This window comes from Fukomys damarensis, unplaced genomic scaffold (assembly GCF_012274545.1).
Source record: "Fukomys damarensis isolate Sample0158 unplaced genomic scaffold, DMR_v1.0_HiC HiC_scaffold_4, whole genome shotgun sequence".
NCBI classification, from domain to species: Eukaryota; Metazoa; Chordata; class Mammalia; order Rodentia; family Bathyergidae; genus Fukomys; species Fukomys damarensis.
The window spans coordinates 47,874,189-47,895,267 of record NW_022900916.1 but is presented as its reverse complement, the minus strand read 5'-3'; the positions used below and the strand labels follow the sequence as shown (position 1 = coordinate 47,895,267).

The following is a 21,079-nucleotide window of genomic DNA, read 5'->3' as shown; positions in this document are numbered from 1 at the left end:
CATTTGTTATTGTGTGATTTCTTGATAGCAGCCATTCTTTGTGGGGTGAGGTGGAATCTCAGTGTTGTTTTCATCTGCATCTCTCGAATGACCAGTGATGTGGAACATTTTTTCATATATTTTCTTGCTGCTTTCACTTCTTTGTATGAGAAATGTCTGTTCATTTCGGATGCCCATTTTTGGATCGGGTCTTTATATTTGGGGGGACTGATTGTTTTGAGTTCTTTATATATCCTTGATAATAGTCCTTTGTCTGAGGTACAGCTGGTAAAAATTTTTTCCCACATTGTAGATTGTCTCTTAGTTCTGCTAATGGTTTCTTTTGAAGTACAGAAGCTTTTTAGTAAGATGAGATCCCAGTTGTTGATTCTTTCTGCTAGTTCCTGTGCTACTGAGGATTTTTATATTTTCTGGAATTTTGCAGACTAATTGATAGCTGTCATGTAATACTTTGAAATTATCTAGGGTAGGAGTATTTGCCTGAAGGATATTATATTAGTAGATGTTGTGAATCAGACTCTTTCTTTTTCTGCAGAGAACTGGTTTTTAAACTTTGAGCAGCATTCCTTTAACCTTGGTTGCTCTGATGATATCTACAAATTATTTCTCCTTGATTTTATTTTATTGTTTTTTTAGTTTTAATTTTTATTAGTTACCCATTTGCAGTACATAATGATTACATTCATCATGTGGAATGGTTCATGTAACATAATACATCTTAATTTTTTTTTATATACCCTTTCATTCCCCTTTCTTTTTTTCCTCCCTCCATTTTTTGGTCCCTTTCCCATTTGCAAAAGACTTATGACTTACATGTATAATTCACTAGCAGATGAAATGTTTACTTTTTACCTTTAGTAGTAATTTTTGATGTGCCTTCTTGGTTTTAAATATTTTGGAGGAAGAATGGAACTAAGTGCTTTGATTTGATTTGTAAGATTTTAGAAATACATGTGAATTTATTTCAGAAGTTTGTTTTAATTCTTGATTCTTTTTCATAATTAATTGCAGTGCAGTCATTGGAGAAATTGATGAAGAGACAGATTCTGCACTTGACTTGGGGAATATTCGAGCAGAGCCTCTAAACTCTGTGGCACACTGAGGAAAAATGGCATGCACTAGACATCTGTAAATCTTGTACAGAAACTGTTCTGAGGATGCTGTTCGGAATTTTTATCAACATGTTAATTGTGGATTTTGCCTTCATGTTGACTCATTGTAATATGTAAATCAAAATATTTCTATGTTTTTATTGAAAAAACTTTTTTTGCCTAAATTATAAGTGTGGTAGCTTCATTTTATTTTTCTACGGAATGATATGAAAATCTAATGGTTTTGAAAACTTAAGAAAATTCGTACTTTCTGACATTTTAATATTTATGGAAAAGTAGTTGAATTTTTGAGTTATATAGATCATGCATGCAAGTAAGCTGTATAAGATACATGTATTTCTTTCCAAGATTTTAAAGAAAGTCACCAGAAGGTGATCTGATGATATCTAAACAAATCACTGGAATTTATTCCACTGCCCTAGTGGTATTGGTAATACCAGTGCTTTTAAAAGTTACTCTCTAGCACTTAGAGATGTGGGTAAAAATGTGTTTGGTTGAGTAAAGAAAGAATACCAACAAAGTTTTAATAATTTAGATTTAAAAACTAACATATGAATATTAAAGATGAGGAAGAGAGGTAGGATAGTAGAGAAGATAATTAGCAAAACCTTTGTATGACCAATAAGTTAAATATGAAAGTAATATGAACATGTTAATACTAACTTTTAACAGTATATTATCTGAAAAATTGATGCCAGATAGTCTTAAAAGCCATTGTAGTTTTTCACTTGTAAGAATTGGGAAATTTCTAATATCAAAGAGTTTTTGTTGTTTTTCTATGTGGGTAAATAAACCTTAGATTTATATTGTAGCAGAGCTTGCTGTTGCCAACAGTTTTCCATGATTGGCTACTTCCATAAATCTGATTGGTACACTTGGTTTTTTAAAGAATGCATAGAGGGCAACCCACTTTCTGGTCGCCCTTCAATCTCTCTTCAGAAGAAGCTTTCTTTATTCCACTAAATTTTTCCTACTCTTAAAATCATAGAAACAAGGTTATAAGTATTATTTTGATAATACAGGTTAGTCCACAAAAACTGGTAATGAAGAAAATTTAAAAATAGTTGTATCCTTATAATTCTAACAACATTTAAATAGTTTTTTAATATGAAAGTATTTAAGATAGAGGTTGGGAAACTTTTATGGTAAAGATGTAAACATTAAACACTTTAGACTTTGTTGGCCATGTAATCTCTGTAGCAGGTACTCAGCTGTGCTGCTGTAACAAGCAGGGATAAATACAAATACACGAATAGTCGTAGGCTGTAAAGATACAGTCACAGCTGTTTGCTAATAAAACTTAGGATTTGCCTTGAAAGCCAAATAGTTTGCTGACTCATGGCCTAAACTAATAGTTCAGTAAGAAGAGAAACTTCCCACTTTGTATAAATTTGGAAAAGGGCTTTGGGAATGGATCAGTTTAGAGTTTAGAGATGAGTTTCATATACATTTTTAAATATTTAAAGCTTTAGCACATAATTTTGGCTAATAAAACTAGTAAGGAGAGAGGTGTTTTAGTTTTTTCCATAGGTCATGAAGCATGATTACTTTGAGATAACTTGGTTGATATTCGGTGCTGTAATTACAAGCTTAGCCAGTCAGTATTGGCTACTTATAAATACTGGCTTTATAGGATAAGAATTTAGAATTAATTCAGTAATGAATTGAAAATAATGCAAAGTGGGTAAGATAAACTCAGGGACTGAACCAAATATTCTATTTTAATAAATAATATTTTAAGTTACTAAGCTAATTTCAGAAATTTAATAGGAAAACAACATTAGCTCTCTAAGAACTATATTCTAACTGTAAATGAAATAGAGTCAGGTATTTTTCCAAAATACTTCACATATGAGCACAAGTTATATATGAATAAAACAATAAATCTGGAAATGGATTCCTAATATGATGTATCCTCATTTTAAAAATAACTTAGATGTGTTCTGGTAGAAAAATTCCCAAAATAATAATGACTTTATCAATGATAAACAGATCAATTGAATGATACTGTAGTGATATACCTATTTTTTCCTAGATGCACATAGCAGACTTAACCAGTTCAAATTGAATTTATTTTTTCACGAAAACTGAAGGGAACCACAACCATGAGTGGTGATATGATTGATATGTAATATCAAATTTTTTGTATTCCTTAATGGAATTTTAAGCAGAGCCTCAAATCAATTGAATTCTGTAATTACCTCTGTCCTTTGTGATTCAGGCACAGGTACAATCCAAAAATAATTTATAATAAATTAAAAGTGTTTCTTAGTGAAGATAATTTCATTAAAGCTATTTGAAAAATATAATTAACAGCAAAAAGGACGTAAGTTTTTTTATTTTTAACTGAAAAGTTAACTATCTAAAATAATAGTTTAAAATAGTTTGCTTTCAGGTTAAAGAAATTTGATGAGTTAAATGGCCTCAAGCTGAGGCTTCTGACTTAAATATTACAAATTTTGGTTCCTAGGGCAATTGATACTAAAGGTAAACTTGTATTAGTATTTGCTTCTCTTAAATATATTTAATACCTTAATCTCCCTGACCTTTTAAGCTAATGTGTGATGTAAATAGGACTAAACACAACTTTTAAATGATGCTTAATGCTAATATGTGATAATCATGTCAATATTTTTTTGTTTGTTTGTTTTTTGGTACCGGGGATTGAACTTGGGTCCTTGTGCTTGCAAGGCAGGCCACCAAACCACTGAGCTAAATCCCCAGCCCATGTCAGTATTTTTCTTAGACAAGTAATGTTAAGATTTGCTGTGTATGTAACAAAGTAAATATTCCCCTCTTAGGGGCATGTCAACCTACTTGTCTAGTAGTTAATTATAAAGAAATGCTTAATTGATAAGGTAGTATATTTTGGCCCATAACAATCAAAATTAGTGAGTAGTAGTTTTTATTTATTTCCTGCCTATTATATTCCAGGCCTGATGCTAAATCCTTATAACAGTGATCACAGCAGTGATCAACAGGGAGATTGAGGCTTATCAGCGTTAAGTGCCTTACATTTATCCCAGTAGATAATAACAGGCTTCTTTAACTTTTTGAGCTTCTTTTACTTAGGTTATTCTTTGTCACTAGATAGTGTAATTTCGAAGTGGAGCATCAGAAACCTGAATGAAAAAAATAGATGATCTAAGGCAACTGCTAAAGCTGCACTGTGGGTCATTTTCATTATAATTGTCTGAGATGCTTTAAAAATATTCCTGAGCCCGACTTTCTTTGATTGTAGTTCAGTACTTCTATCATTGGACAAAAAGGGATGGTCGCTAACAGCAAAAGAAAACATGATACAATTATTAAAAGACTAACACTTGTGTGCTAGGATAAATCTCCACAAAATCGTGAAGATTTACTGATCTTTGAGCTGTGACAAAATTAGATGTAGCATTTAAGACCCTTAATGTGATTTTTTAAGTCGTAATAAATAGCTATTCTAACTACTTAAAGGCCAAAATAGGTTTCAAATGTGGCTTTTGTCATTTCAGTTTAGTCTGTCCCATGGCTACAAGAAACCTGAGTATATAAGTTTGAAGAATTCAGGTTATGTGAAAGGTATGTATAAGTTTATAGTGTTTTAGTGAATATGAGTAGAATTAAATTTGTTTCTATCCTCTAGACTTAGAATTTAAAAGGTAAAATTCTAAAGATTTGTGAAGAGGAACCTCTTCATTTTTAACTTATTTTTTGGTGTGTGTATGTTGGTGGGGAGAGGCTGGTTTGAGATAGGGTTTTCCTGTATAGCCATACTGCCCTTGTACTTATTCACCTCAGCCCCCCTCGTCCTGGGGTTACAAGCATGTGTTACCATGCCTCACTTTCCTTTTTCCTCCTTTTTTTTGGTTTAATGAGACAGGGTCTCATTAGCCCAGGATAGCCTTGAATTCTATGTAGGCCAGGATGGGCTCAAACTCAGTCCTTCAGCCTCTGCAGTACTGGGAATGCAGGTATGTGTCACCACACTCAGCTATTCTGAATTTTTATAGTTATTTGCTCATTTCTTAGATTATGCCATTTTAAATTTCACTTTATTTATTTTGCCTTTTTATTTTTTAAATTTGGGCTCTTCGAAGATTTTCAAAATTTTTAGTCTTGGGCAAAGTTGATAAAATTGCTTTTTATTTACATAAGTGACTGAAAAAAGCAAGATGGAGCCGTCTCCTTCTGTCTTGATAGTGATCCATTAAACAGCATACTGCTCGTTCAACCAGCAATACATTTATTTAATTGCAGAAAATCGAGTTCTTTATATCTTGTTTACAGTGTGAAATATGGCCAGATGCTTTGATGTGATCTTTATTCTTCTTAGTCTTAACTGTATAACTTTGGCTTATTTGGTCTTTGTGAATTGATACTTCTACTTAGCGATCAGTGCTTCCTTTGCTCTGTGTCCTCAACTTTAAAAAATAGATTTTTGGAATTTTGTCAGGGACATGTATAAGCCATTAATACATTCTAGGCACTGTATGTGAAGATATGTATATACCAAGGAACAAAATTAACATGTTCTTCTCTTTGTGAAGCTTGTGTCTGTTAGCCAAATCATCTTCACTCAAAGGTTTACTATCTCTTAAAGCTCATGAGTTATTCATCAGATTATTTCAGTATCCTCGGATGTATAATTTATGAGACCTGGATTCATTTAAAGCAACTACAAATGATCTTAAGTGGATATAATTCATATGAATCATTTTGCCCATCATTCTTTTTTTCTGCTTTAAGATTTCTAAGTGTATAGGTTGCATAACTCCTAACAAATGAAGGCAAAATAGAACTTCACTAACAGAATTTTCTACCATTAGTTAACATATAACATCTGCTGCCTACTGGTAGCATTTGGCAGATAAAGGAGTTGGAAACTGTTCTTAAAGACATCTTTGAAAGATGAAGATATAAATTTTAGTATTAAGGCTTTTTAAAAATCCATTATTTGTGTTAAATCTTTTTTGTACTTTTTTGGTTCATTTTCTGTCTTTTTTATACATTTAAAAATTATAGATTATTACTTGCCAGAAATAGCATGGATCAAAAATTATTACAAGTTGCATCAAATTCCTATTTAAGGCTGGGTTTGGTGTCGTGTGCTTGATCCTAGCACTCTGGGATCCTGGGGTGAGAGGTTGGCAAGTCAGAGCACTTTACAGACTTGGTGAGATCTTGCCTCAAAACTAATCCATGAAACAAAAACCCAGAAAGGGCTGAGAATGTAGCTCAGTACCTAGGTTCAATCCTACTACTGGGGCGGGGGGAAACAAGTTCCATTTTATTCGATATCAGTGTTCTATGAGCTGCATCATATGGCTTAATGCTCAGTTAAAAACATTTTACTTTTAGTTTTCTTTTCCCTGTATTAATTAATTTTACAAATAATGAAAAATTATTAGATTTTTATTACATTTGAAATATATTGAGGGGCCAGGGATTTAGCTTAGTGGTTTGGTGGCCTGCCTTGCAAGCCCAAGGACCCGAGTTCGATCCCCAATACCAAAAAAAAGAAAAAAAATTGAAAAGAATTCAGGAGTAAGGATGGTGTTATAGACATCTCCTGGGGGATAGTGTGTTGTCCTATGTATTAAAAATGAGAGTGTGTGGGGGAGGAGAGCAGATAAGGAGCTAAAGTGTTCAAGAGCTGAAGATGTGTACAACATAGATGTGTTTTTCTTAATGTGTCTTTTATCAGGAAAATGCACCATAAGAAAACTCATTAATGGCCTACAGTTTATATAACATTTTAAAATAAGTGACCTAGAAGAAGTTATAATGAGTTAAAAGTTAAAATTAAATTTTTTTTTTTATTATTTTAAAAGTTTTTATCTTAAAAAGCATTTTAAGCCTGACTATATGTCAGCCTGACTTGACACGTGGATGATTTGTAGAAGGAAATTTCTAACTAGGATCTTACATGAGGCCAATATAGCATGGCAGTGGATGTCACGGGCTTTGGAGTCAGAGTTGATTTGTAGTGCTACCCTGTAAATTTTCCCTTACCTTGATTGCTCCAGTTAAAAACAAGACAGAAATACTTGCTTTTGGTTTATGAAGATTAATAAAGTACTTGGAATACTGTCTGGAATATACTAATTTGTCAGTAGTAATAATAGCTAACATTTATCGTAATACTGCATGATAGATTTCATGTTACATGTTGTAACTTAAGAAAAATATTCAAATAATTAAGAGTATTTTCTGATAGTTATTTGATGGGAGAGGATACAAAACTAGTAAAATTTTGCCAGACCTAGAAGTTTACTGGGAATGAAAATGTCTTTCCCTTACATGAAAAGTAATGTGATATTTTTGCCACGACTTTTAAATAGAAATGAGACAGGAGATTAGGGTGTGGCAAACTGGCTGGGGAAGGAGCATGACTTGTTGATCAATGACTTCCAGAACATAATGCAGAACATTTCCCAAACCCCTGCCCTTGGAACTAATCAGAGAGTGGTTTTTGATACCATGGCATAGACCCTACGTCAGCCTGAGAAGTAAGAGACAAAAAGACTGCTACCATCATGCTTGGGCCTCTGTCAACTCTTTCAGCGGCCCAGCTGTGGTTTGCAGGGTGTGTCTGTTTTCTTATCTTTAGGTGGCCCAAAATTGCACTTCAGAGCATGTTTCTTTTCTTTTATTACCTTTAATAGATGTAAAACCTCACCACCCTTTGTGCTTATCTTGAATATTACTTTATTCAGGACAGAAAGAACCTAGAAACCATCTGTAGAAAGAGACTCCAGCACCCCAAAACCTGGTAACTCATACGCGCATGCATGTAGGCTTGTGTGCATGCACACACACACGTATACACTCACACACACAGATGTGCACACAAACCCCAGAGGAAGAGAAAATATAGGAAAAGTCTCCTAAACTGAAAGTGGTCAGAATTTATTAAAAGAAAAGATTTCTTTAAAAGGGGACCAACAAATCTGAAAGGAAGAATGAGAAAGAAGTTACATACTTGGTTGAATATTAGGACGATCCTTTGAAGATTGGAAAAATACGGCAAATGAAATTCTACATTAAAAAGTGAATGATAAACCTAATTCGTCAGTAATATACTTCATTTTCTCAATATTTGCTACGTTACAATTGTATCAGAGATTTGACATGTCCAATAGAGTAGGATTTGAAGGCAGTACATAAAAGTGTCTAAGTGCATGGCAGAGATGCTTCTGTAGTAGAGATATAGGAGAGCATGAAGAGGCGTCTTAGAAATGGATGTCCTGAGCTCTTAGGGAAAGTACAGATTTGCAGAGATGGGTTAGGAAACCTTTTCAAATTAGTAGACCCCAAAGCTGGAATGAACAAGATGTGTCTGAGTAATAAAGAAACTGATATACCCACTCAGTAAAGGGTTAGATACTTTATATTCCAAAGCATATACCTGTCCTTGACCAATTCCTGGGAAATAGCCTCTGAGCCTTTGGAATATCTGTTTTGTATTTCAAAGACCCTGGGCCATATAGTATCTTTTAAGGTCATGTGGGAACTGCATGTTTATATGACTGAACTAGATAAAAACCCAAGGTGCCAAGACTCAAGTGAACTTCTGGGGGGTCGGTTTAATACTTTGCATATGCTGTCAAATATTGTTGCTGAAATAATTACTGTTTGTGCAGCTCCACTGGAAGAAAACAAGTGAACACTTGTGCCTGGTTTCACCTTGATTTCACTATTTTTCTTTTCCTTTTGATGACTTTAATTTGTACGTTTCACTAGAATAAGTTGTAACCATGACCATGAATCCTGTGAATCCTGGCAAATCATCAAACCTCATGGTTGTGTTGAAGACCCCCAATTCATTATCAAAATTTTTCTTTGAAAATTATGAGAGAAGGGAAAAAGATAACCTTAAATAAACTTGGACAAAGTTTACACTTTTGTAGAGTAGCAAATTGTATTTGTTTATAATATTCAATAGGTAAGCTGTGTAAAAGAAACATCAATTCAGTGACATTGAACAGAACTGATAGCCTGAAGGAGAAACTAGAAGCAAATGATTTTGTTAGGATTCCATCACAGTAATTAAACTGTCAGCTGACATTTAGGTCAGGTTGTCAGATGTGATTTAGGCTGGAAGTATAGAGTTTGAAATATCTGTATATAAACTTACAGGTAGAAAATTACAATATTTTAGATGATCCTAATATTTAAGGTTGCCAAAGAAGGAAAACAAGTATTACCTTGCAGTAATTTGTTCAGTGATGAGAGGCATCCAATGCCAGACACTGAGAATTTAGATTGAACCAAAGATAAGTAAGATAACTGATCTTTGCCTTCAAGAAATTGAACTCTAGGGTAAGAAAACTATTCCCTAAGTAACTTGGTAAAGGAATGTATTAGCTAATAGGAGAGATACCTAGAGAAGGTTTAAGATCAACACTAGATTGAAGTGATGAGTAGGTTCATATAGCAGTTTTAATTATAATAATGAATTATAATCAGTATAGGCATCATTCCTTGGCTTTGGGGAAATAATGAGAATTAAGGGCTTAATAAAAGACTGAATAGTTTGTTAACATCCAAATAACAGATCAGAGAACTAATGATCTGCTATACCCAAACCAATGATTTGCAGATATTTTCTCTAAGTGTCAGCCCAGGTAATGAAAATCAAAATAGTTTTGAGTGTGCATCTTAATGTCTTTCAAGCTACATGTCTTTATTTTATTCCAAAAATAAAGAAGGTAAATCTATAAAGAAAGACATGCAGTAACCACAGGAGAATTAAGTGTCTGAAAAAATATTTGTTTTTAAAATCATTGAACAAAATAATCCTATTTCATTTATATAATAATTCTATTTCAATTATGCAGTAAGCTCTGAAATGAATCTTAAGTGACTGCTGTGGAGTGCTGTACAGGCAGAATTTGCTGTAGATCTAACTGGTTCCTGAAGTGGGGCACCTATCAGCCCTTTGTGAAGGTTTTAATTTTACTTTTCCAGAAATACTTGTGTCATATTTTTATGGGCTGGAGTATTTATTACTATTAAGTTAGAACCCACTAAAAATTTGTGGCCCCTATCAAGTTGAAATTACTGTTTTCATGTATGTTTACACTGTTTAAAGAAAAGAGGACATGACTAACAATCTCAGGACAATTTAATTATAACAATGTTATTATAATTTATTTAATGTACTTAGGACATTTAATGTACTTTGTAGTAGTTTATTCCTCAAGTGTTTGAATTTTACACCTTTTTTCTTTATTTTATTTTTTCTTTTTGGTACCAGGGATCAAATTCAGGACCTTGTGACTTTGAAGCAGGCAGCAGAACCACTGAGCTAAATACCTGGCCTGCATCTTTTTTCTTATGTAGCAGAATGTGTAACCAAAGCAACTGACATTTTAATGGAACCTACTAATGTCTGCAATTGCTAATGTATGTTTTTCTCCCATTCCAATTTCTGTTAGTTTCCAGACATTAAATTTTGCATGGCAATTGATGGGTAAAGGTTCCTTTAACGCCATTCTGACATTTTTCACATGTGTACCAATATTAGTATCTAAATTATCTTAAAATCACAGAAATTTGATATCAACTTGGAATTTGTGATATTTCAACTTGGGCTAGTTTTTGGATTTGCTTATATTGCTCATAAAATACTAAAAATGTAGAGAATACACCTAAAATAATTATAAAAATAATTGTAGTCAACTGTAGTGCAGTTTAATATACTAAATTTCAAGGAGCCAAGTGGACATTATCATCGAATCAAGAGTTATTTTGTAAACTGGTAGCAGCTATTTTCAGTTACTTTGTGTGTCACAGAATTTTGATCTGAAAGAAAGGTAAGGATCAGAAGTTTTCTGTCATTAATTCTGTGAACAGCTTTTTTAAGTCATTTGTATTTTCTCCTGCTACTTCATGGATTCCTATCAGTCTTATGTTATTCTTCTTTGCATAATCCAGGAGTTGTTGAATCGATTTCTCATGATCCTTACTGATTTTCAGAGACCTCCCTTTTCACAGTCTGACTGCAATCCTATCTTCTATATCTGAGATTCTATCTTCGAATTCATATATCCTGCTGCAAAAACTTTCAGTAGAGTTTTTAATCTCCTGGATATCTGTTTGAATCTGTTTCATGGATTCCATTTCTTTCTTATGTTGGGCATTCATGGTTTCCATTTCTTTGTTATTCGGGGCCTTCATGGCATCTATCGTGGTCCTGAGCTCATCTATTTTTTTGTCAGTTTCTGTTCCAGAGTCTCGAATCATGACTTTCGTTTTGCTCACCATCTCTGTAGTTATCTGGGAAATTACTTCTGTTTTGAATTTTTCTAGATTCTGATTGATCTGTTTTATTACTTCCTGTGCTATGAGTTCAGGGAGTCCTGCTGGTTCACTGTCAGACTTTTCAACCTCATTTGCCCTAGAATTTGCTGTTGGTGAACTGTAAGTCTGTCTTTGTGTCTTCTTAAGTGTTTCCTCATTTTTATTTTTGTTGTTGGGTTGTCCTTGGTTTAATTCCTGGGATATTTCTTAAATCTTCCTGTTATAGAAAAAGACTATGAACAAATCCTCAGTAGCACGAGAACTAGCACAAACTGGGATCTCATCTTATAAAAAGCTTGTGCACTGCAAAAGAAACCATTAGCAGAAATAAAAGACAACCTACAATGTGGGAAAACATTTTTACCAGCTGTTCCTCAGACAAAGGACTCTTATCCAGAATACCTAAAGAACTCAAAAAAAACCAGACCCCCCCAATATAAAGACCCGATTCAAAAATGTGAATCTGAAATGAACAGATATTTCTCAGACAAAGAAGTAAATGCATCAAGTAAATATATGAAAAAACATTCCACATCACTGGTCATTTAAGAGATGCAGATGAAACAACACTGAGATTCTACCTCACCCCACAAAGAATGGCTGCTATCAAGAAATCACACAATAACAAATGTTGGCGGGGTTGTGGGGAGAAAGGAACCCTTCTCCACTGCTGGTGGGAGTGCAGACTGGTACAAGCACTATAGAAATCAATATAGACATACCTCAAAGAGCTAGGTCTAGAGGTTCCATTTGACCCAGCCATCCCTCTGTTGGGTATCTTTCAAAAAGATTTAAAAGAATCATACCACAGAGATATATGCATACCCATTTTTATAGTGGCACAGTTTGTAATAGCTAAAACTTGGAAATAGCCCATTTGCCCATCAGTTGGAGACTGGATAAAGAAAATGTGGTTTTTCTATAAAATGGAATACTAAGCCATAGAGATTGAGAAATTAAGAGGTATGAATAGAAAAATGGATACATAGTGAGGATATACTCTTAAGTGAAATAAGTCACACGTGTAAATACCAAATAGTTTCTCTGGTGTGAAAAACTATAATAGTACATAAGATCCTAATGGTATAATATTACAATGTGAAATAGGAAGAAAAGGGCTAAAGGTGTAGGAGAAGTGGGAAGGGTGGGGAAAGGGAATAAGGGAAAAGAAAAAAGTATGGGAAAATGATAAAATGGAAATCTTTTGTAAATAGGGTAGGGAAGAGAGGTTGAAGGGAGGGCAGGAGTAAGGGGAAAAAATGAGAACCAAGACCTGTCATGTATGGGTACAAGATCCCATTGATGAATGTAACTGCTGTACACCTTAAATGTACCAATAAACTCAATGAGAAAAATAAAAACTAAAAAGTCAGGCCTATATTTTTAAATATCTTAAGCAAAAAGTTATCAGCCTTCTTCTCAAAACAAAAGTTCACCATTTTACTATTAGAACTTTCCTTACTACTGTATAGTAACATTAGTTTTCTAAATATTGCCATATTTATGTTTTCTTTGAGCAGATATCAAAATAGCTTTCACACATAAAGTACAAAGCAAAACATTTAACAGAATTACATTAAGATGAACTAAGGAATTAAATATTTTGAATGTGACATTAAAGCATTCTGATTTTGTAGGAGAAAAATCCATTAGAATATGTCCTTTTCAGTGTCTTACCAACTTCAGGTACCTTAGGAAACTACAATTTCAAGTTCTGTGTTGGAATTATAGACCTGTTTTCTTGAGGTGCTAGCCTCCTATAGGAACCATAAGTCCAGTTGCTTTTCTTCGCATCTGGGAGCTATATGAATGATCAGAAACATGTGAAAGCTTATTCTCAAGGCTTTTGTTCCTTTTTTGGGTTACTTTTATATAGATGAAATGTAGTCACAAACTTCAGAACACAAGTAATCACTTTATTGGTCTTTATGCTTTCTCATGGTTTCTGAATCCAAAAGAAATGTTGAAATCACTCCAGCTCACTTTTTTGTAGAAAGCTTCAAGTCAGCAAACCTTTTTAATGTGTCTATATTTGAAGTCCTGCCACTGTTGTGGGATGATATATAATCAGCTACTTAACAGCCATGTGCCTCCAGTATGGTGGCTTGTATTCTAACCCCCTAATGGGCTGATTTCATTAGGCAAAGTTTGCTGGTGGTGTTATTTCATGCAGTAGTTAATGTATTTCTTCATATACACAGTTTTATAGTATTTCTGTAAACCGAATTTTCTTGGTGTACAGAATGATAAGTAAATGAGACCCTGGGGAGAAAAGCGTATGTGCACTCCTGCTGAGGCAGGCATTTCACTGCTCACCCACATTTTGATAAGAACTTTATTTTTAGTTATTTGCTTACCTATTATAATTGCTGCTTCTGTGCTTACATGGTTTATGTAAATTAGAGGACTTTTAGAGATGGATTCTGGGCTGATATTCTCAAGACTGGATTTTAATCTTGTACTTAAATGCACAAACCCTGTAAACTTCTAGATGTTGAAATTCTTAACCTACAAAATCATCACACAAATGCTTAGATTTCTTTCTGGGTTGTTTTGAAGATTAAATGAGAAATATATTGAAAGTGTTTTGGAAGCCATAAAGTCTTATGTGAGAGGAAACTGTGTATTATTAATAAGTGCTCCAGTTAGAACTACTTTTGACTGTAAGTGTTGGAAACCTTGACTGATAGTGGCTGTAAGAAGCCATGGTTCTTTCATTTTAGGAGAACAAAATCCAGAGAAAGATAAGGCCTGGACAACTGCTTAGATAATGGCCAAGTATCCAAGCCATTATTTTCTACTTTACCTTCCTTTTATCCTTACAACTAATTTTTCTCTAATATCCCACACTTTATAGTTTAATTAAAATAAAGGAATAGGGAAGTGAGGTTACCATATAGGAAAAGCAAATATTTTCTCGATGATAGCCAGCAGACTACGCTAGATATTTATGCTACTTAATTGCTGTTGGCCAACATTTTGTCATAGGACCATCTAACTGGAGAGGAGGCTGTGAATGTGACACATAATTTTCATTTTATTGGGATACTTTGCCACTTTAAATAAAAACAGCACTGTTAAGAGATGAATGGCAAAAGAAAATTTTCTTAAAAATAGCAAGGGACCTTGAGAAAACAATCCAGTAGATACTAGATGATGTAAAGAAGAATAATGTATGTCTGATCAGAGTCAATGAAAGTGCAGGAGATAGTGCAAATGACAGAAACCAAAACCAAAACCAAAAAAACCTTCACAGAAGTAAGGGCAGAAAACGTCCCAAGCAGAGGAAAAGAATTTGACATACAAACAAGTGAAGCATAATAAGACTCCAGCTAGCCATGATTAAAAAACAAACACCACCAACAAACTACACCTAGGTATATAATAGTTAAAATTCCAGAAACCCAACAGAAGAACAAAATATTGAAAGCAGTTAGAGAAAAGAATCAAATCACATATAAAGGAAAGCCTGTCAGAATCACCACGGACTTCTCAACACAAACCCTCAACTCAAGAAGACCCTGGAGTGAAGTATTTCAAGCCCTAAAACAACCTCCAACCCAGGTTGATGTACCCTTCAGAACTATCAAAATTGATAGAGAAATAATTTACTTTCATGACAATGAACACCTGAGTATCTCCATGAATAGCCAATCAGCACTCTTAAATAGTTCTAAACAATGTCCTAGAAAAAAAAATGAGATGGGGCACATAATGATTAATAGTTCTAATTATGAAGCAAGCATCTGAAGGACAGTTAAATCCAACTCCTATTCCGAAATAGAATTCCTTTTGTATGTGGTCATCATTTGATCTCAGTTGAAGTGTCTTTTGATTGGAGAGGCCACAAATTCACAACATTACCCTCAATTTTAAATGTGTCTATTTGAAAACAGTGAATATAAAATGTTTACATTAAGCATATACTACTTTTCTATCTATTCCAAACAATGGGTTTTGTTCTGTTCTCTGTTCTGGCATGGAGTAAGTCATGTCCCTTAAGCCCTTTCAGATGGGTGCCTCAATGCTGTGCTGTGCCATGTGGAATTGTAGGCACCTCCTTATATATACTTACTGTGACTGTTATTCATGTTAAACTAAACTGAATGGATTATGACACACCTAAATAATTAGTAAAACAGTTTTAAGTGTGTCTGTGGGCGATTGCCATCTGGCCCAACAAACTGAGGGATGAAGACTGGGTTTAGATGTGGATTGTACTAACCAATAGACGCGTAGACTGGACAAAATAAAAAGGAAACGTGAAAGAGTTATAGCTTTTTTAAGAGCTCCAGTCTTATCCATCACCCTTGGACATCAGTCTCCAATTTCTTCAAACAATGTAGATTCACACCTGAGAACATCCCGTGAGCTTCCACATCTCATACCTTTTACTGACACCGTATACTTGATCTCCACTAGTTCTGTAGCTTCTCTTCTTGGTCTGGGCAGTTACTGGATTCTGAGGCATTCCAGTGTTCATATGGTCATTGTGGACTTTCCTGTTTGTGATTCTGCAAACTGTTGTGGACTCTGATCCTATAAGCCTTGCCTAATTGTGCATATATTGTCTATTGATTCCATTCCTCTAGAAAACCTAAGTAACATACTTAGCAAAATATCCTTCCTGATTTTTGAAGCACATAGAAAGAATTAAGAAAGTCTCTACAATAAAAAAACATGACCAAGCTTGGGATGTAGCTCAGTGGTTAAGCACTTCCCTAGGATTCATGAGACCTTGAGTTCAATCTTCAGTACCACAAAAAATAAAAAAGCAAAACTAAGAGCTACAATAACCATATGTGAAGCTACACAAGTAAACCAGAAATCTATTTTCTAGATTTCCACTTGTACATGGATCCTGATGCAGACCTTGTTGAATACTGAACTTCATCCCACCCTTGAAAGTTTAAGTGCCACAGGAGAGTCTTAACCCTTGTGACCATAACCACTGCTAACTTCAAGATTCAGTTTCTCAGTCTATCCTGTTCAGTTAATTTCAGCTTTCTTCAGTCAATTCTAATTAAAAGTTACATCTTTTTTTTTTGCTTCCAGACATCCAGGTTTTTTTATATTTAATTTTTAAAATTAATTTTGTTAGTATATTTAAGGTATACAATATAATGACACTCATCATTGGAAGTTTGGACCTTTACATAATATATGTTGGTTCTTATTTTTCTGCATTCCCCTCCCCTCCCTTCAACCACTTTAACCTTCCCTATCTACAAAGACTTTGTTTCCATTCTTTCATTTTTCTCATTTTAATTCCATTCCCTTCTTTCTTTTCCTCTACCTCTCCCACTTTCCCTTCTCCTCTGCACCTTCCCCCCCATTTCACATTATCTTTTATACCTTTTAGCATCCAAGTTTTTTCCTATTTTTCTGGACCTTTGGACTCAGCCACGGTTTATTTCGCTATGCTTTGATCACCTGAGCTTCCTTAGACATTGTAGTCATTGGTGAGAGCTGAATTGGTGAAGCGTATTTTGGGGCAATCTAATTTTATAAAAATCCCTTCCCTAAGCCAGATCTAATGACAGGAGATTGAAATAATACTTACTTTTGATTGGTTTTTACTCACTTTATTGTCACTTCTAATAAAACCAATTTAGCAATAATACCTCATAAAGTACTCAGGATTTGGGCTCTGAATAACTCAGCACAGGGCACTGTATCTCCTTATCCACAGACCAGAAGAAAAATGCTTGCCTTACTATCTTACAGGACTACCAAAAGAGGGAGAGCACTTTATGCATTATATATATGAAAAATATTAGCAAGTAAGATGAAAAATTACATTAAAGTCCAAAAATATGTGTTCTTCCAGTACTTCCTGACTCTTTTTTCGAGTCAGAAGGTAAAAACAAATAAACAAACAAAAAACCTAATCTTCCTCTTGGCCCTACAATGTTAAAAAAAAAATACATCTTCTAGTGTCTGAAATCTTAAACATGTATTACTAAATGAAATAAGCCAATCTGTAAAGATTTGATAGTGTATGATTCCAACTCTAAGACATGGACTAAGAAACTATAATATGCAGACAAAAAGATTGGTGGCTGCCAGAGGTTGGGGAAAGTAAAGGATGAACAGGTAAAATAACAGATAATTTTTAAATCAGTGAAGCTATCCTCTGATACTGTAACAGAGACTTTATTTTTCTAAATCCACAGAATATACAAGACTAGTAGTAGTGAACCCTAATGTAAAGTATAGACTTTGGGTGATAATCATATGTCAGTATAGGTTTATTAATTTGTAGTAAAGGTACCAACACTGGTAGGGTAGGCTATGTATGAGAGAGAGCAAGGATTAAATAGGCAATTGTACTTTCTGATGTTTATTGTGAACCTGCTGCTATAGGAGAAATATAACTTTCAACCTGCTGGATGTCATATGTGTTGAGTTTGTATCCCCTGAAATTGAAAGAATACATGTTAAAGGACAAAGGAGATTAAGAGTAAAGGTTTATTGAGAGGTAGCTCTTGAGAGACAGAAGGAGTCCTAAAAGTGGGTTGTCAGTGAGGCCTTTTATAGAGCGACTCCCCAGAAGCTGCATATCCAAGTTAGTGCTCTATCAAGGACAGCTTTGGGGTCTGGCTTGGGGTATTTGAGAGCATGATGGCTACATCAGAATAAGCATTTGAACTACTACTTGTTGAATCAAAATTTCATCTGCCCTCCACCCAAAGTTTACACATTTTATTTTGAGCAGCAGAATTTTAATTTGTTTTTGTAAAAACAATGTTTTATCAACTTTTTAAGAAATGTTATTGAGGGCTGGGGATTTAGCTCAACGGTTTGGTGGCCTGCCTTGCAAGCACAAGGACCCGAGTTCAGTCCCCGGTACCAAAAAAAAAAAAAAAAAAAATGTTATTGAGTTTATTGGGACTTTATAAGTCTACAGTACAGTTATATTCATCATTGGGATCTTGTACCCTTACATGACAGATCTTCGTTCTCATTTTTCCCCCATATCCCTGCCTAATATACAATACATTATTATTGTTGCTTATTGGTAAACTGTTGTGTAGTAAATCACTAGAGATTGTTCATCCTTTGTGACTGAAACTGCTCTCTGGTAGGTACAATATAAAATTGTGTCATTTGCAAACAGGAAGAGTTCTTCATTTCTAATTTTATGCCTTTCCTGTTTTTCTTTCCTTTGGTATTTCCTCTGGTTAGGACTTACAGTATTATGTTGAATATCAGTGTCATCCTTGCCTAAATCTTGATCTTACAGGAAAAGCTTTCAGAGTTCTTTTTTTGTTGTTTTGTAGAGGAGAGTTTTTGTCATGTATAGTATTCATAACTGGTAGTTTTTTTGTTCAGCATTTTGAATTATTTTCAGTACAATGTTAGTTGTAATTTTTAATATGTAGCTTTTACTGTGTTAGGTAATTACCTTCTGTTCCTAATTTTTTGAGAGTCTTTACCAAAAAGCATGTTGAATTTTCTCGGCAAGTTCCTTCTGCATCTTTTGAGACAATAGTGATTTTTATCCTGCATTTTGTTTATGTGGGTTATTACATCAATGAATGTGAGTGTGTTTACATACATGCATACACATGTATGTGTGATGGACTGTCACTGCATTTTATAAATACAGGATAGGATATGAACTTTTAAATGTGTTGTCAGATTTGTTTTGCTAGTATTTTGTTGAGGATCTTTGCATCTAGGATGCAAGGATGCTGGACTGTATTTTCTTCTACCAGTATATAGAATAGTGAGAGCCAGGTATGTTGTTGTACAACTGTAATCTTAGCACTCGAGGCTGAGGAAGGAGGATTTTTGTGAATTCAAGGCCAGCCTGTACTACATAGTGAGCTCAGGGGCAGCCTGAACTACATAATGAGACCCCGTCTCAAGGAAAAAAAAAAAAGTGAGACTGAGAAAAAGGAGAACGCAAACAAAATTATACCAGTCAGCTGGAATCTCAAGTAACTATCACTAGGTTTCATAGGGATTTAGATTTCTGGTTAGATAAGCATTATGAGTTAAGAAGTAACAGTATAAAAATCTTACATTGGAAGCATATTGATAAAAGTTAAAGATTTTTAAAATAGAGAATGTTATTGATTTTAAATATTTTAGTATGATATCTGAATATACTTTTTGCATTCATCTATTTAAAAAATAGAATGGTTTTGCTTTTTGATATGAAGTTGGAAAAATTTACATTGGCCTCAAGCACTTACATGATATATGTAAACAATTAGATAATGTCACAAAGACATTATTTGCTGTGTACCTCACTTTTGAGCTCTAGAATTTAAGGATGGTTAAATCTAAAATTTTAAGTGAAATAAATGAAAATGTTAAATCTGTATATGCTTAAAACATTTTCTCTTTTAAACCAAGGTGGTTCCTTCAAAAGGATGCCAAAATTTTAAGTAAAAACTCCTTTTAATAAGATTTTAGTGATATTTTAATACTGTAGTGAGTTATCCCTGCTCAAGATAAGTTAATTCAAATTTTCTATAGAAGGCCACAGATGATATTGCTTAATACTTCTTTAGAATGGCAAGTCTTCATTGCTATTTTACTTAATTGAATTTGTGTCTGATTTCCTAAATTCTTTGGAGCAATTAAATAAGCTCTGAGTTATTTTTTATCAAGGATTTCTCACAGAAATTTTAACTTCTACAGGAAGATTGAAATCATCCTTCAGAAGTACAGCAGCCACTTTTGGATGAGATTTTGGGAATTACTCAAATGCCCTTTCCTTTCTCTTAGAGAAAGCAGTATTCTTTTGTTTGCTAGCTAATAAAGGTACAGTTGAAGGCAGAAGTAGATCTAATGATTGGGTAAAACCCATCTAAATTCCTTGCATTTAAATTCTTTATTAAATATTAATACAAGTATTAAATATAAGTATTGAATATAAATACAAATATATATTTATATATAGGCAGATGAAGACAGATCAGAATGTTTCATGTGCTACTACAAAGAGTTACCTTAGAAAAGCTTAAAACTATTAAGCCCTGTATGTCTGGAATGAGGACTGGAAACACTTGATATTACTTATGGAAGTTTATCTGTAAGTCCAATTATGATGCTGACAAAAAGGTTAATCAGTGCTTTCTTGTATTCAGATTTTTGAGAAATCAAATTAGTCATCAGAATTTTTTGGGTAAGGATGGAATCAGAGCAAAGAGTTTGGAGAGAGATTTTGGTCCAAGATACTTGACAAATCATTTTCGTACAACAACAAAATACTCCTTTCCAATGACTGAGAAGTGTGAGTTTCTTAAATTCAAATTATGTTTTTCATGAAAGATGTTATTAATTATGAGTTATTTTCAGTTCTATTCTACCATTTTGATTATCGTCTTTATCTAGAAAATAGCATAATTGTTTAGAGTACTGATTTTATTTTGTGGGTATGTTACAATGTTTCCTTTTGTAATTATATTAAGATATCCCAGACTCAAATTTCAGCATTTCTAAATTGTTTGAAGCTAATTTTTAGATTTTTTCAGTTTACTTCCATAGATTTAAGTTATCTTATTGTGTATGGGATCTGTTAGCTATTTTATTCACTTTTATTAGTACAATTTTGTAGTACATAGTGATTACATTTACTGTAGGGGATTGGTACATATACATAGTACATTTCAGTTCCCTTCTTTTTTCCTCCTCTTGCTACCCCCTTTTATTTTTCCAAC

General features: G+C 33.8%; 1 protein-coding gene across 2 annotated transcripts in view; it reads left to right on the top strand.

The window, feature by feature from the left end:
* Nucleotides 1-4,676, top strand: part of Lsm8 (LSM8 homolog, U6 small nuclear RNA associated) — a 9,979-nt gene extending 5,303 nt beyond the window's left edge. The window contains exons 4-5 of one of the 2 annotated variants that reach the window (XR_004515044.1): nucleotides 1,012-1,225; nucleotides 4,610-4,676. Coding sequence is in view for 1 of the 2 variants with exons in the window: in XM_033758158.1 (XP_033614049.1) it covers nucleotides 1,012-1,102 (91 nt within the window). In the remaining variant the exon portion in view is untranslated. Of the gene's footprint in view, nucleotides 1-1,011; nucleotides 1,289-4,609 lie in introns of those variants that run through there. The other variant, XM_033758158.1, reaches the window with a different exon arrangement.
* The last annotated feature ends 16,403 nt before the right edge of the window (nucleotides 4,677-21,079 follow it).